The 13,986-nt window shown below is 53.3% G+C and overlaps 1 protein-coding gene across 11 annotated transcripts in view; it reads right to left on the reverse strand.

The window, feature by feature from the left end:
• The window catches only part of BRF1 (BRF1 general transcription factor IIIB subunit), a 72,403-nt gene that overhangs the window by 14,675 nt on the left and 43,742 nt on the right, over positions 1-13,986 (reverse strand). For all 11 annotated transcript variants that reach the window (XM_035261734.3, XM_078335894.1, XM_035261733.3 and 8 more), the window contains 5 exons: positions 8,997-9,146; positions 7,772-7,865; positions 5,655-5,781; positions 5,253-5,292; positions 5,075-5,167 (listed from right to left, as the gene is read on the reverse strand). In XM_035261734.3, the coding sequence (XP_035117625.1) occupies positions 5,075-5,167; positions 5,253-5,292; positions 5,655-5,781; positions 7,772-7,865; positions 8,997-9,146 (504 nt within the window). The remainder of the gene's footprint in view (positions 1-5,074; positions 5,168-5,252; positions 5,293-5,654; positions 5,782-7,771; positions 7,866-8,996; positions 9,147-13,986) is intronic.

Genomic DNA, 13,986 nt, shown 5'->3' on the forward strand with positions numbered 1-13,986 from the left:
TTCACAACCATCGGAATGTCTAGCCCTGACAAGACGCCAGGCTGTGTCTCCCGGACATTGCGCTTCCACGCAATGGCGCCACCCCTCTGGAGACGACGGAGGGTGTTAGTGAAGACAGGTAGGGTGTGGGGGCTCACTGGAGCCAGGAATTTCAGACCAGCTTGGGCAACACAGCAAGATCCTGTCTCTACGAAAAAATTTAAAAACTAGCAGGGTGTGGTAGTGCTGACTGCAGTCCCAGCTACTTGGGAGGCTGAGATGGGAGGACTGCTTGAGCCCAGGAAGCTGAGGCTATGGTAAGCTACAATGCACTGCATACCAGCCTGGGTGACAGAATAAGACCGTCTCAAAAACAACAAAAAAAGACAAACACTTGCTTTCCACATAACCCAGCAATGTCACCCCAGCAATTTACCCTGAAGGAAATCAACGTCCATACAAGGACTTGCACACGAGTGTTCAGGAGCGCGCCAGAAACGACCCCGAACGAGAAACAATCACGAATGAATGTTACTGCTGTACGTCGATGACACTTCCTGGCAAACAGCTTTGTATCCATCCGATCACGGTCCCCTTTTGCCTTTAAAAATTCATTTGTGGCTGGGCATGATGGCTCACTCCTGCCATCCCAGCACTTTGGGAGGTCAAGGTGGGCAGGATCGCTCGAGGTCAGGAGCTCGAGACCAACCTGGCCAACATGGTGAAATCCCACTTCTACAAAAAAATATAAAATTAGCTGGCCTGGTGGGCATGTATGTAGTTCCAGCTACTTGGGAGGCTGAGGCAGGAGAATTGCTTGAACCCAGGGAACCTAGGTTGCAGTGAGCCAAGATGGTATCCCTGCACTCCAGCCTGGGGACGGAGTGAGACTCCATCTCCAAAAAACAAAAAAGTCCATGTGTAACTGCTGCTCATCAGAGTATATACTCAGGTGTGTGAGTGCCGCTCGCCAGAGTGTATACTCAGGTGTGTGAGTGCCGCTCGCCAGAGTGTATACTCAGGTGTGTAAGTGCCGCTCGCCGGAGTGTATACTCAGGTGTGTAAGTGCTGCTCGTCCGAGTGTATACTTAGGTGTGTTAAGTGCCGCTCGCCAGTGTATACTCAGCTGTGTAAGTGCCGCTCGCCGGAGTGTATACTCAGGTGTGTGAGTGCCGCTCGCCAGAGTGTATACTCAGGTGTGTGAGTGCCGCTCGCCGGAGTGTATACTCAGGTGTGTAAGTGCCGCTCGCCGGAGTGTATACTCAGGTGTGTAAGTGCCGCTCGTCCGAGTGTATACTTAGGTGTGTTAAGTGCCGCTCGCCAGTGTATACTCAGGTGTGTAAGTGCCGCTCGCCGGAGTGTATACTCAGCTGTGTAAGTGCCGCTCGCCGGAGTGTATTCTCAGGTGTGTGAGTGCCGCTCGCCGGAGTGTATACTCAGGTGTGTGAGTGCCGCTCGCCGGAGTGTATACGCAGGTGTGTAAGTGCCGCTCGCCGGAGTGCATACTCAGGTGTGTAACTGCTGCTCAGCAGTGTATATTCAGGTCTGTAACTGTTGCTCACCAGAGTATATATTCAGGTGTGTAACTGTTCATCAGAGTATAATTCAGGTGTATAAGTGCTGCTCACCAGAGTGTATACTCAGGGAGGGCAACTTGATGTGTCCTCACCAGCTGCAATCCTCAAGCTTGACCCAAATAAATTATGTAAATTAGTTTTGCCTCAGTTTCTTCCTTTTAGGTTGTCAAGACTCATCTTAAAACATTCCATTCTAGATTTTTTTGTGTATGTAGCAGGGAGAGAGTCTGGCTCTGTTGCCCAGGCCTAAGTATGGTGGCTCAATCACAGCTCACTGCATGTCAAACCCCTGGGCTCAAGTAATCCTCCTGCCTCAGCCTCCTGAGCAGCTGGGACTACGGGCACGTACTCCTATGCCCAGCTAATTTTATTTTTTGTAGAGATGGGGGTCTCACTATGCTGACCAGCTGGTCTTAACTCCACTCAAGCAGTCCACCTGTACTGGCCTCCCAAAGTGCTGCGATTATAGGCATGAACCACCATGCCTGACCCACCCTAAGTCTTAGATTGCTTTCTTCTAAATGTGTTCCAATACAAAGTTCCTGGCTAGCACTGAGTCCTGGAAGGGTCCCCGCGGTGAGGAATGGCTCCATTGGAAAAAGCACCCGATCCCCAGAGAGCAGACGTCAGCAGGTGATGACCTCTGTGTGGGTAACCCCTCATATAGGCACAGAGGAATGAGAGCTAAGCAGAACCCTGGCACAGTTAGGGCTTGAGGAGTATCTCACTTTATAGTGTTACTACTCAGCTACTTCCTCTTATATAATCCTTTACATAATCATATATTAGTTTATAGAATTAGGGCTTGAAGAATCCCTTTATATAATCCTCTATATATAATCATATAATAGTTGATAGTGTGAGTGCCTAAAGAATATTTCCCTACATACATACCTATAATTATATCTTAGTTCATAATCGGAGGAATGCCTAGAGCGGACACAGTGCAGAGCATGAATTAAGGAATAAGCAGCTTATCATCGGAGGAATGCCTAGAGCAGACACAGTGCAGAGCATGATTTAGGAAAAACAGTTATACCAGGACAAGGATCCATGGCCCAGGCGGCAGCGTCCAGTATTGTAAAGATACCCGCTGTATGGCAGGCTTGGGGTGAGAGCCACTCCTCCTGTAAAGGAGTTGGAGGACCTTGCTCCAGTTCTTGGTGAAGGCTGCCCTCAGACCAAGGTGCAATCCACCTTGGTGACTGTGAACTCTATCAGCTCTTGCTACTGTGCTGCTTGAAAAGCATCTTCCCATAGAACCCATTGGAAGCTGCCAGAAGGTGGTGGTAACCCTGACAGCTCTGTCACTGCTGTGTGACTTAAAGCATCCTCCTATAAATCTTCTTAGAAGTAGTTTGCCCATAGATAGAAGTATTGCACACCATGCACGGCCCACCTTCAAACCTCGGTGACCTAATGGGGGTGGACCCCTTACTGCGCACGGCCCTTGCCTTCCTGGGAACGGGCCCCTTGCTGTGCACTGTCCACCTCCTGGCCTAGGTGACCTAATGGGGGTGGACCCCTTACTGTGCATGGCCCTTGCCTTCCTGGGAACGGGCCCCTTGCTGCTCACTGTCCGCCTCCTGGCCTAGGTGACCTAATGGGGGTGGACCCCTTACTGTGCACGGCCCTTGCCTTCCTGGGAACGGGCCCCTTGCTGTGCACTGTCCGCCTTCTGGCCTAGGTGACCTAATGGGGGTGGACCCCGTGTTTTATTGCTCACGCCCTATCACTGTCCTTAAAGATGATTTCACTCACTGCCCTGCCCCCTAACCTATACACAATAAATACTCACGCTTCTGGACATTCGGGGCCTCTCCTGACTCCGCTCATAGGTGGTGTGGCCCCCCGAGCCCAGTTGCGTTTTCCTTGTACTTCTGTGGCCTGTCTCTTTATTTCTAGGATCCTGTGCCTCAGCACAGCATAAGGCTCACCCCACAACCCTGTGGGGCCCTCAGCCCTACATCTGGCTCCCAACGTGCCCTACACTCCTGGAAGCCCCTCCCTGGGCAAGTAGGTCCCGGCTGCAGGTGCCGAGAGCCTTGGGGGCTACAGCTGCCACATTCCGTGGACAAGCAATTCCTGGGACTGTTGGCTCTGCCCTGAAAGTGCCTCTAGAGTTCGACCAGGTTGGCCCAGGTCTTTCACCCTGGGTCCCTGCAACAGCCTCCCCACCACCTGCCTCTCCTCTCAGGCCATCTCATGGCTCCTACCACCCCCCAGTGAAAAAACACACAGTACAGAATACAAACCAAAAATAAAATTCTAAGCCCTAAAAACAACCAAACGAACCCCTTCTTTTGGTCAAGGAGATTTCAGAGAAACCTGAAAAGCTCGTTCAGACCATGATGGGAAGTGGGGCAGGGTCAGAAACGCCTCATTATACTCTCTTATAGCCCTTCCCACTGGAGTCCAGGCCCAGCTCATCAGCATTAACATCAAAACAGAGACTGAAGATCAACCAAGCAATAGCAAGCAGATACCAAACTCCAGCCTGACTCTAGCAAAGCAGCATGTGACAGATGGCAGGCCCTCAAAGAAATCGAAATATCTTACTCCAGAATATATTTCTTTGACATATTTTGAAGTGGCCCTGCAAAGCTATCTTTTGTGGGGGAAACTTATCGTCCGTAGAGAATCCCCTTCCTTTTCCAGGTCTTTTTCTGATCCTGAAAAGATTTGCTGAGATTCTAGCACATTTTAAAGGTCGGAATAGCAAACATTTGTCTGAGGGCAGTGGCTCATGCCTATAATCCCAACACTTTGGGAGGCCAAGGCAAGTAGGTCACCTGAGGTCAGGAGTTCAAGACCAGCCCCACCATCATGGTGAAACCCCGTCTCTAACAAAAAACACCAGAATTAGCTGGGTGTGGCAGCAGGTGCCTGTAGTCCCAGCGACTTGGGAAGCCGAGGCTCGAGAATCACTTGAACCCAGGAGGCGGGGGCTGCAGTGAGCCAAGATCGTGCCACTACACTCCAGTCTAAGCAGGAGAGAGACTCTGACTCACAAAAAAGAAAAGAAAAGAAAACCTTTTCCATCTATTGCCTCTGAGGGTGGCCACCTACAAGACTTCATCTACGTAACAAACACCTTGGTCTCCACAACCCCTGACCTTAACCCAGACACTTCTTTCTATCGACTTCAGGTCTTTAGATAATAACTCTTTCAACCATTTGCCAATCACAAAATCTTTGACTCCACCTGTAGCCAATAAGCCTAGCCCACGACTTCGAGTTGTCCCACCTTTCTGGATCAAACCCATGTACACCTTACAGGAGCTTCTGAGGGGAGGGGATGAGGTGGGGACAACCTGTACAAACAGCTGGTGGGCCACAGCCCAGCGTGCAGCCGGAGTGCCATGCAGGAGGCAGCCTCACCCCCCAGGACTGTGCACACAGACCAGAGGGTCCAGGAAGGGTGACAGGAGGGACAGGGTCAAAGGTCAGCTGGTGGGAAAGGTGCCGGCAAGGGGAGGCGGATGGACCTTGAGTTCTGAGGCCAGGGCTGGACTCACCATCTTTTGCCAGGCTGGCCAGGCCCCCCTTGGCCTTTGGTCGGCTGCTTTCCAGTTCAATCTCAATTGCATCCTGGTAACTGGATATTTCACCTGAAGTCGTAAGTGAAAAGCAAAAAGTCAGCACCAAATCAACTTTCCCGACAAAACAGAAGCGTTGTACGAGAAGGTCGGTTACCTTCAACCTCCTCCAGTTTTTTTGACAGGACTTGTTCAAGCTGAAAGGGAACGGGGCAAGAGGGTTAGTAAAGGGAGGCCCTGGGACACAGCACAGCCTCCCGGGTGCCCCACAGACCACAGACTGCTGGAACTTAGGGGTACGCAGTGGTGGAGGTGGAGCTGTGGGCCTATGTCCCCCATGGGGAGAGGTGGCACTTCCCAGAGTCTGTGCAAGGTACGTCCCAGAGCTGCCTCTGGCTGCTCACAGCACTGATGAGCAGCCACGAGGCTTTGGGATGGCACCAGCTCCACTACCGCCCTAGTTAGGGTGCACAACTTCTGTCCCAAGAGAGGCCTGACCCTGCTCTGAGATGCGAGGCCTGACAAACCCAGCACAGCCAGACGACAAGGCCAGCACTACCTGCTTCATCCGCAGCTTCCTCTGGCCAGCTGTGTATGAAGGTGGATCACATTCCTCCTCCAAGTCAATTTTCATGAACTCATCAATGGTCAGCTGACTGGTGGGGGTGTCTTCAAATTCCGTGAGCCTAAAATGGAGCCAGACATGTGAAATGGAGCTGGTGACCCTGAAAACAGCCATTTAAAACTGAGCTTCCAGCTGGGTGCAGCTCACACCTGTGACCCCAGCTTTGGGAGCCCAAGGTGGACAGACTGCTTGAGTTCAGGACTTTGAGACTAGCCTAGGCAACATAGTGAGACTCCATCTCTACCAAAAAAAAAAAAAAAAAAAAAATTAGCCAGGCATGGTGGTGCATACCTGCAGTCCTAGCTACTTGGAAGGCTGAGGTCAGGGAGGATCTCTTGAGCCCAGGAAGTTGAGGCTGTAATGAGCTGTGACGGTGCCACTGCCCTCCAGCCTGGGCAGCAATCGAGACCCTGTCTCAAAAAATATATAAAAAATAAAATAAAAGGCCAGGCGGGGTGGCTCACGCCTGTAATCCCAGTACTTTGGGAGGCCGAGACAGTAGGATCACCTGAGGTCAGAAGTTCAAGATCAGCCTGGCCAACACGGTGAAACTCCATCTCTATTGAAAATACAGAAATTAGGGCCAGGCACGGTGGCTCACACCTGTAATCCCAGCACTTTGGGAGGCCGAGGCGGGTGGATCACGAGGTCAACAGATCGAGACCAACCTGGTCAACATGGTGAGACCCCGTCTCTACTAAAAATACAAAAAATTAGCTGGGCGTGGTGGCGCATGCCTGTAATCCCAGCTACTCAGGAGGCTGAGGCAGGAGAATTGCCTGAACCCAGGAGGCGGAGGTTGCGGTGAGCCGAGATCGCGCCATTGCACTTAAGAGTGAAACTCCATCTCAAAAAAAGAAAAAATACAGAAGTTAGCTGGGTGTGGTGGCAGGAACCTGTAGTCTCAGCTACTCAGGAGGCTGAGGCAGGAGAATCGCTTGAACCCAGGAGGCGGAGGTTGCAGTAAGCAGAGATGGTGCCATTGCACTCCAGCCTGGACAGCAAGAGCAAAACTCAATCTCAAAAATAATAAAAACCAAAAATAAGCAAAAATAAAATAAAAACCGCGCTTGCCAGATGGTTCCTCTGCAGGGCCTGGCGCTCAGGGCTTGCTCCTTGCCTCCCAGGTCCTTTCTGGTGGCTTCTCCATCCCCACCCGATCCTCTGGTCCCGGGAGAAAAGCCCACAGGCACCCTCATCACTTCCACAGAGAGACCCCCAGCCCTAGGCGGAAGACTCAGAAGGCCTGAAGAGAGGAGGCTGAGCCAGAACCGCCACGCCTGGCCCTGCCCGCCGGTGACCCAGGGGACTCAATTCTTACTAACGCCCTCTACACGTTACATCATCTCCAAAATGTTTAATCAAAGGGTTTCCACAGAATCAAAGGTCAGATATTTAAGGTCAAATACTGCCCAGGTGCTTTTGGAAACTGCCACAGGACACGATCTCAGCTGAAAAACTGAAGCCACACGTTTAAGATTTGCGATAAAGATCTCGGCAGGTACAGGTCACAGCAACTCCGCTGTCACACTGACCTTGCTGCAGTCTATGAAACAGGTCTGCCGTGCAGGGGAGCTGAGGAACCCAGCAACCAGCACAGCAAAGCAGGACTGCAAGCCCCGTGCACACCAGCCTGGCCTGCTCTGCCGCTCATTTACATCGACGCAGGGACTCTTAGGGCACTCGCACACGGGTCACCTGGGCTCTCAAAGTCCAGGACGGGCCGCACCAAAGAGACGGACAAGCTTCTGACATTTAAGATCAGCCTCCAGCCCGACTGTGACTCACAGCAACTTGACACATCACCCGCCACCGCAACTTAGAAACGGGGATCAGAAGGAGAGGGATGCCCCCACGGGACAGGGCCAGCCCCAGAAGGACTAGCAGGGAACTCTCTGGAGGGAGGAGAGGCAGCATGTCCAAGCCCGGTGGGACCCGGGCCAGGCTGGGGACAGCAGGTCCCGGGAGGCACCGCCTGCTCTGGTAAGAGACCCGAGCCAGACTGATGAAGCGTCTGCGTGGTCCCCATGCCGTGGTCCCCATGCCCCTACCTCTTCCGCAGTGTGGACTCACACACTTTGACCACGCTGATGACCTCTTTCACGGTCCTCCTGAAGTCATGCATTCTGGCTGCAACGAGGAGGGCTAGAAAGCAACGAGACGGGCCTAGTGAACACCATGCGGGGAGCCCAGGAAGGAGGCCGGGCACTGTGCAGGTCCCGGTCAGGGAGACAGGCCTTGTGAACACCACGCAGGGAGCCCAGGAAGGAGGCCGGGCACCGTGCACGTCCCGGTCAGGGAGACACAACCTGGAAGGATGTGTGTGCCTGGGCAGTGAGACCCTCGCCTGGCGTGGCTACTCCAGGGCAAGGTCCTCTCTACCTTACTGTGGGTGGCGGCTGCATCCACTGCATTTTCAAACACAAGGAAAATTAAAATGAAGCTTTCTGAGAACTTCACATAATCTCTCCAAGCAAACAAACTAAGATGACTTGTGTGGGAAACACAGGTTGTGACAGGAGCTGGGGGTCTGAGGATGCAGAGCCAGGCTGGGCGGGAAGGGGGTGAGGCCACCGCTGGCAGCTGTCACAGGCTCACCAAGGCCACAGCGGGCCCAGAACCTCCAGTGCAAACGTGGAGACCACGTATGCAGATGGAACTGATGCTCAGGCAGAATTCTGCTGTTAGCAGAGTGCAGGGATGCTGGCACCGGGCCTGCTGGGAAGAGTGGATGCTGGGCACGAGGGTGGGGGCCCTGGAGGAGAGTGAGAGCCCAGCCGAGGGTTGGGGTAGTTGACCAGGCCACGGCCACAGCCACGTACCAGCACCAAGGACAAAGTGAGAGTTTGAGTGACAGCTGCAACGTGGGGGGCCACAGAGGTCCAACTAGAAGAACCGCCCAGCTGGGGCCAGGGGTCAGCCTGACAGCCCTACAGAACCCTCACAAGCAGCAACCTGGTGTCTCAAGAGAGAGGCCACACCACTATCCGCATCAGGAGTTGGGCCCCCCAAGACCACGGACAGGGATGGCCACGCAGCTGCTCCCCAGAAGCAGGCAGCCTTATCAGGTCAGGGCCCCTTATCCCACGACACGCAGAGGACAAAAGGGTAGCCAAGAGGTCCTGGAGAGCTGAGGACCCCGTGGGCCAGGCCAGGCTGGAGGCAGCTGTCAGTGCTCTGGAGACACATACCCTAGCCCACCAGCACTCAGGAGTCAGGACGGCGTGATGCCAAAACCCAGACCACCATCCCACAGGCAGGCAGGGGCCACCGTACCTGCTCCACAGAGGCCCGAGGGGCGCCGGCCTGTGTGCATCCAGTCCCGCTTCATTCTCTGCAGGAGCCGCAGGGCCGTCATGGACACCTCATGGTTCTTCTCCCCGAATTCCAGCAGGTGCGCAAAGCGTGGAATGTACAGGCACGGGTCTGCGGCAGACACAGCGCCTCAGGGCCCGCCTCGACGTGCCACAGCATGTGCACATGCGGCCCACCTAGCCCAGGGGCAGGGAACCTGCACTTATCTTTCCAGGCACATGGCCCCCCTACAGCCCCCTCGTCAGACAAAGCCTCTCTGACCCTCAGCTGGTTCAGCCACGGCACTGAACCCAGGAGAGGCCCCAGCCACCTGCCACTGACCGCCTGCTGCAGCCACACTGGGGCACTAGGCAGCGTGCCCCACTGCATGGCCATCCTGTTCAGGGCACAGAGGGGCTCACACAGCAGCCTTCCCTCCAGACCATGCAGACAGCACCACTCCTACAATGGTCCCCGGGACTCTAAAGCAGGACAGGAGTGGCTGGGCACACAAGCCACTGGGCGGCTGGCATCTGCTGACACTTGTGGGTGAGAAGAGGACCCATTTCCAGCACCTCTACCAGCACGGCTGTGCCCTGGGTGCTATGTGTGCACACCAAGGCCTGGCGCTGTGCACCTCTGCCAGCATGGCACAGTGGCGCAGGGGACGTGCCTGGAGCAAGACAGGGCTGGCGCTGTGCACCTCTGTCAGCATGGCACAGTGGCGCAGGGGACGTGCCTGAAGCAGGACAGGGCTGGCGCTGTGCACCTCTGTCAGCATGGCACAGTGGCTCAGGGGACGTGCCTGAAGCAAGACAGCCCTGGCGCTGTGCACCTCTGTCAGCATGGCACAGTGGCGCAGGGGACGTGCCTGAAGCAGGACAGCCCTGGCGCTGTGCACCTCTGTCAGCATGGCACAGTGGCGCAGGGGACGTGCCTGGAGCAGGACAGGGCTGGCGCTGTGCACCTCTGCCAGCATGGCACAGTGGCGCAGGGGACGTGCCTGGAGCAGGACAGGGCTGGCGCTGTGCACCTCTGCCAGCATGGCACAGTGGCGCAGGGGACGTGCCTGGAGCAGGACAGGGCTGGCGCTGTGCAGCCTGGGCTGAGCAACTGTGTGGACCCAAGCGGCGCCCCTAACGCCCACCACAAGGCTGGGCTGTGAGTACACGGGGTTTTGCCATGTCCCACCAGGGCTCAGCAGCTGGTTCATCCTCACGGGTGCAGCCCCCTTCCAGGTGAGTGCAACAGAGCATGCAGTGCGCCCATGGCCACACGGCCATCATGGATGGGGTGGACTAGGATTAGTCTGGGCGGTCCAGAGCCACAGCTCTTTTCCACCATTTAAAAAATAATTTTTGGGAAATGGGGATTAGTGAGTACAAACACACAGAGAAACGAGTAGGATCTAGCGTTTGACACACAACAGGATGGCGCCAGGCAACAATTTCTTGTACATTTAGAATTAACCAAGTCAGTATAATTGGATTGTCTGTAACACGAAGGATAAATGCGTGAGGTGACAGATGGCCCATTTACCCTGAGGTGACTGTTATGCGCTGCATGCATGCATCAGAAAACCTCATGTGCCCCATAAATATACACACCTGCTACACACCCACAACCAAAGATAAAAAATAATTTTTGGTGATTTGGCTGCTAAAACAGATCTTATTGGGAGAAAAAAACAAGACATAATTTAAATTAACATAATTGTTAAGGTTTTTAATGACTTCCAATAAGAAACAATCATCGGATAAAAGACGATTGTTTTATGATAAGAGATATGCTCATGGGCCAGGCGTGGTGGCTCGCCCCTGTAATCCCAGCACTTTGAGAGGCTGAGGCTGATAGATCACCTGAGGTTGGGAGTTTGAGACCAGCCTGACCAACATGGAGAAACCCATCTCTACTAAAAATACAAAATTAGCTAGGTGTGTGGCGCATGCCCGTAACCCCAACTACTTGGGAGGCTGAAGGAGATTCACTTGAACCCGGGAGGTAGGGGCTGCAGTGAGACGAGACTGCGCCATTGCACTCCAGCCTGCACGAGAGCAAAACTTTGCCTTTAAAATAAAAAATGATATGCTTATAGACTGAGCAATAGCGAGACAAAGTCGACACGAAAAAGAATTTTCTTTTAATTTGGGGCTGAGCACGGTGGCTCACGCCTGTAATCCCAGCTCTTTGGGAGGCTGAGGTGGGTGGATCACAAGGTCAGGAGTTCGAGACCAGCCTGGCCAACATGGTGAAACTGCATCTCTACTAAAAAAATAGAAAACAGGCGGGCATGATGGCAGGCGCCTGTAATCCCAGCTCCTAGGGTGGCTAAGGCAGAAGCATCACTTGAACCCGGGAGGCAGAGGTTGCAATGCGCTGAGATCAAACCACTGCACTCCAGCCTGGTGGGAGTGAGACTCCATCTCTTAAAGAAAAAAAATTTTTTTTTGGTTGGGGCCGGGTGCCATGGCTCACACCTGTAATCCCAGCACTTTGGGAGACCAAGGTGGCAGACTGCCGGAGATCGAGACCACCCTGGGCAATATGGTGAAACCCCGTCTCTACTAAAATACAAACAATGAGCCAGGTGTGGTGGCCCTATAGTCCCAGCTTCTCAGGAGGGTGAGGCAGGAGAATCACTTGAACCTGGGAGGCAGAGGTCGCAGTGAGCCAAGATCACGCCACTGCACTCCAGCTTGAGTGAGAGACTGTCTCACACACACAGAAAAATTAGTGGGCATGAGGCCAGACGTGTTGGCTTACGCCTATAATCCCAGCATTTTGGAAGGCCAAGGCAGGTGGATCGCCTTAGCTTAGGAGTTTGAGACTATCCTGGGCAACATGGTGAAACCCTGTCTCTGCTAAAATACAAAAAAAATACCCAGGTGTGGTGGCAGGAGTCTATTAAAAATAAAAAAATTCAAGACAAGCCAGGCAGAGTGGCTCATACCTACATTCTCAGCCACCTGGAAGGCTGAGGAAAGAGGATTGCTTGAGCCCATGAGTTTGAGGCCACTCTGGAAAACACAGCAAGACCCATCTCTTAAAAATAAATATGGGGCCGGATGCAATGGCTCACACTGGTGAGTCCCAGAACTTTGAGAAGCAAAGCAGGAGGATCACTTGAGCCCAGGAGTTTGAGACCGGCCTAAGCAATACAGTGAGACCTCCATCTTTACAAGAAATGAAAAATTTAGCCTAGTGTTGTGATATATACCTGTCATCTCAGCTACTTGGGAGGCTGAGGAGGGAGGATTTCTTGAGTTGAGGAGGTCGAGGCTGCAGTGAGCCATGACTGTGCCACTGCACTCTAGCCTGGGTGACTGAGACCCTGCCTCAAAAAAAACCAAACAAGACAAAAAGTGTTTCTTCAAGACAATATATCAGTGACTAGGGTGGTGTGGGTGGCACTGGGCAGACGCGGTGCTGTGGGCCAACGTGGAGCGGCAGAACAGCACAGACAAGCACGAGCATTTCACGAACGGAAAGCAGCCTGGACTTTGCAGGCGCACAGTGACACAGAGAGAATTAAATGAAGGAAAAGCACCGGAAGCGACCTTCAAAACCCCAGTAATGGGGGACTTCAGCATGGTTCTCTCAAACGTGACAGGCTGATTAGGAAACGAAGCCTAAGGGAAGCTCAGACACATCACCACAGGCTCAACCTGACAAGGAAGTCCTGAAGCCCGTGCCCCGTGAAGTCATCATGCTTTCCCAGTGTCTGTGGGGCAGTTAGGAAAATGGGCGGAACCAAGAGACCTTCAATATACTCCAGGTGACAGCACAGAGGACATGCCCTTTGACCCCACGTGCAAAAACTAAAAATGAGCAAAAACAAACACTACTGGAAATTAAAGCACAACGCTTCAGGTAACTCTATTAATTTAAGTGCTTTGTACAATTAGGGAAGCAATGAAAGGGCCAAGCGTGGTAGCCCACGCCTGCAGTCCCAGCACTTTGGGAGGCCACGGCGGGTGGACTGCCTGAACTCACGAGTTAGATACCTGCCTGGGCAACACGGTGAAACCCCATCTCACCAAAACATGCAAAAATTCAGCCGGGCATGGCGGCATGAGCCTGTCATTCCAACTACTTGAGAGGCTGAGACAGGAGAATCGCTTGAACCCGGGAGGCAGAGGTGGCTGCGCCACTGCACTGCAGCCTGGGCAACAGAGCGAGACTCCATCTGAAAAAAAAAAATAAGGAAGCAATGAAAATAATAAACTAAGTCAAATAACAGAAAACTAAAAATTAACAAAATTATTTAAAGTAGGCAAAGGGACTAATAAAAAGCAGCAGCAAATAAATTACCACTATCAAGAAAAGAACTAAAACGCGTACCAGCCAGTACAGTGCTGACATAGAGACAGACCTACGGACCAGCGGAGCAGGACCAGTGACATGGACGGGAGGGGAACCTTCAACCAGAGTGACAACAACGCCTACCAGCCAGTACAGTGCTGACACAGAGACAGACCTACGGACCAGCGGAGCAGGACCAGTGACATGGACGGGAGGGGAACCTTCAACCACAGTGACAACAACGCGTACCAGCCAGTACAGTGCTGACATAGAGACAGACCTACGGACCAGCGGAGCAGGACCAGTGACATGGACGGGAGGGGAACCTTCAACCACAGTGACAACAACGCGTACCAGCCAGTACAGTGCTGACATAGAGACAGACCTACGGACCAGCGGAACAGGACCAGTGACATGGACGGGAGGGGAACCTTCAACCACAGTGACAACAACGCGTACCAGCCAGTACAGTGCTGACATAGAGACAGACCTACGGACCAGCGGAGCAGGACCAGTGACATGGACGGGAGGGGAACCTTCAACCACAGTGACAACAACGCGTACCAGCCAGTACAGTGCTGACATAGAGACAGACCTACGGACCAGCGGAACAGGACCAGTGACATGGACGGGAGGGGAACCTTCAACCACAGTGACAACAATGCGTACC

Source organism: Callithrix jacchus, chromosome 8 (genome assembly GCF_049354715.1).
Source record: "Callithrix jacchus isolate 240 chromosome 8, calJac240_pri, whole genome shotgun sequence".
NCBI lineage: Eukaryota > Metazoa > Chordata > Mammalia > Primates > Cebidae > Callithrix > Callithrix jacchus.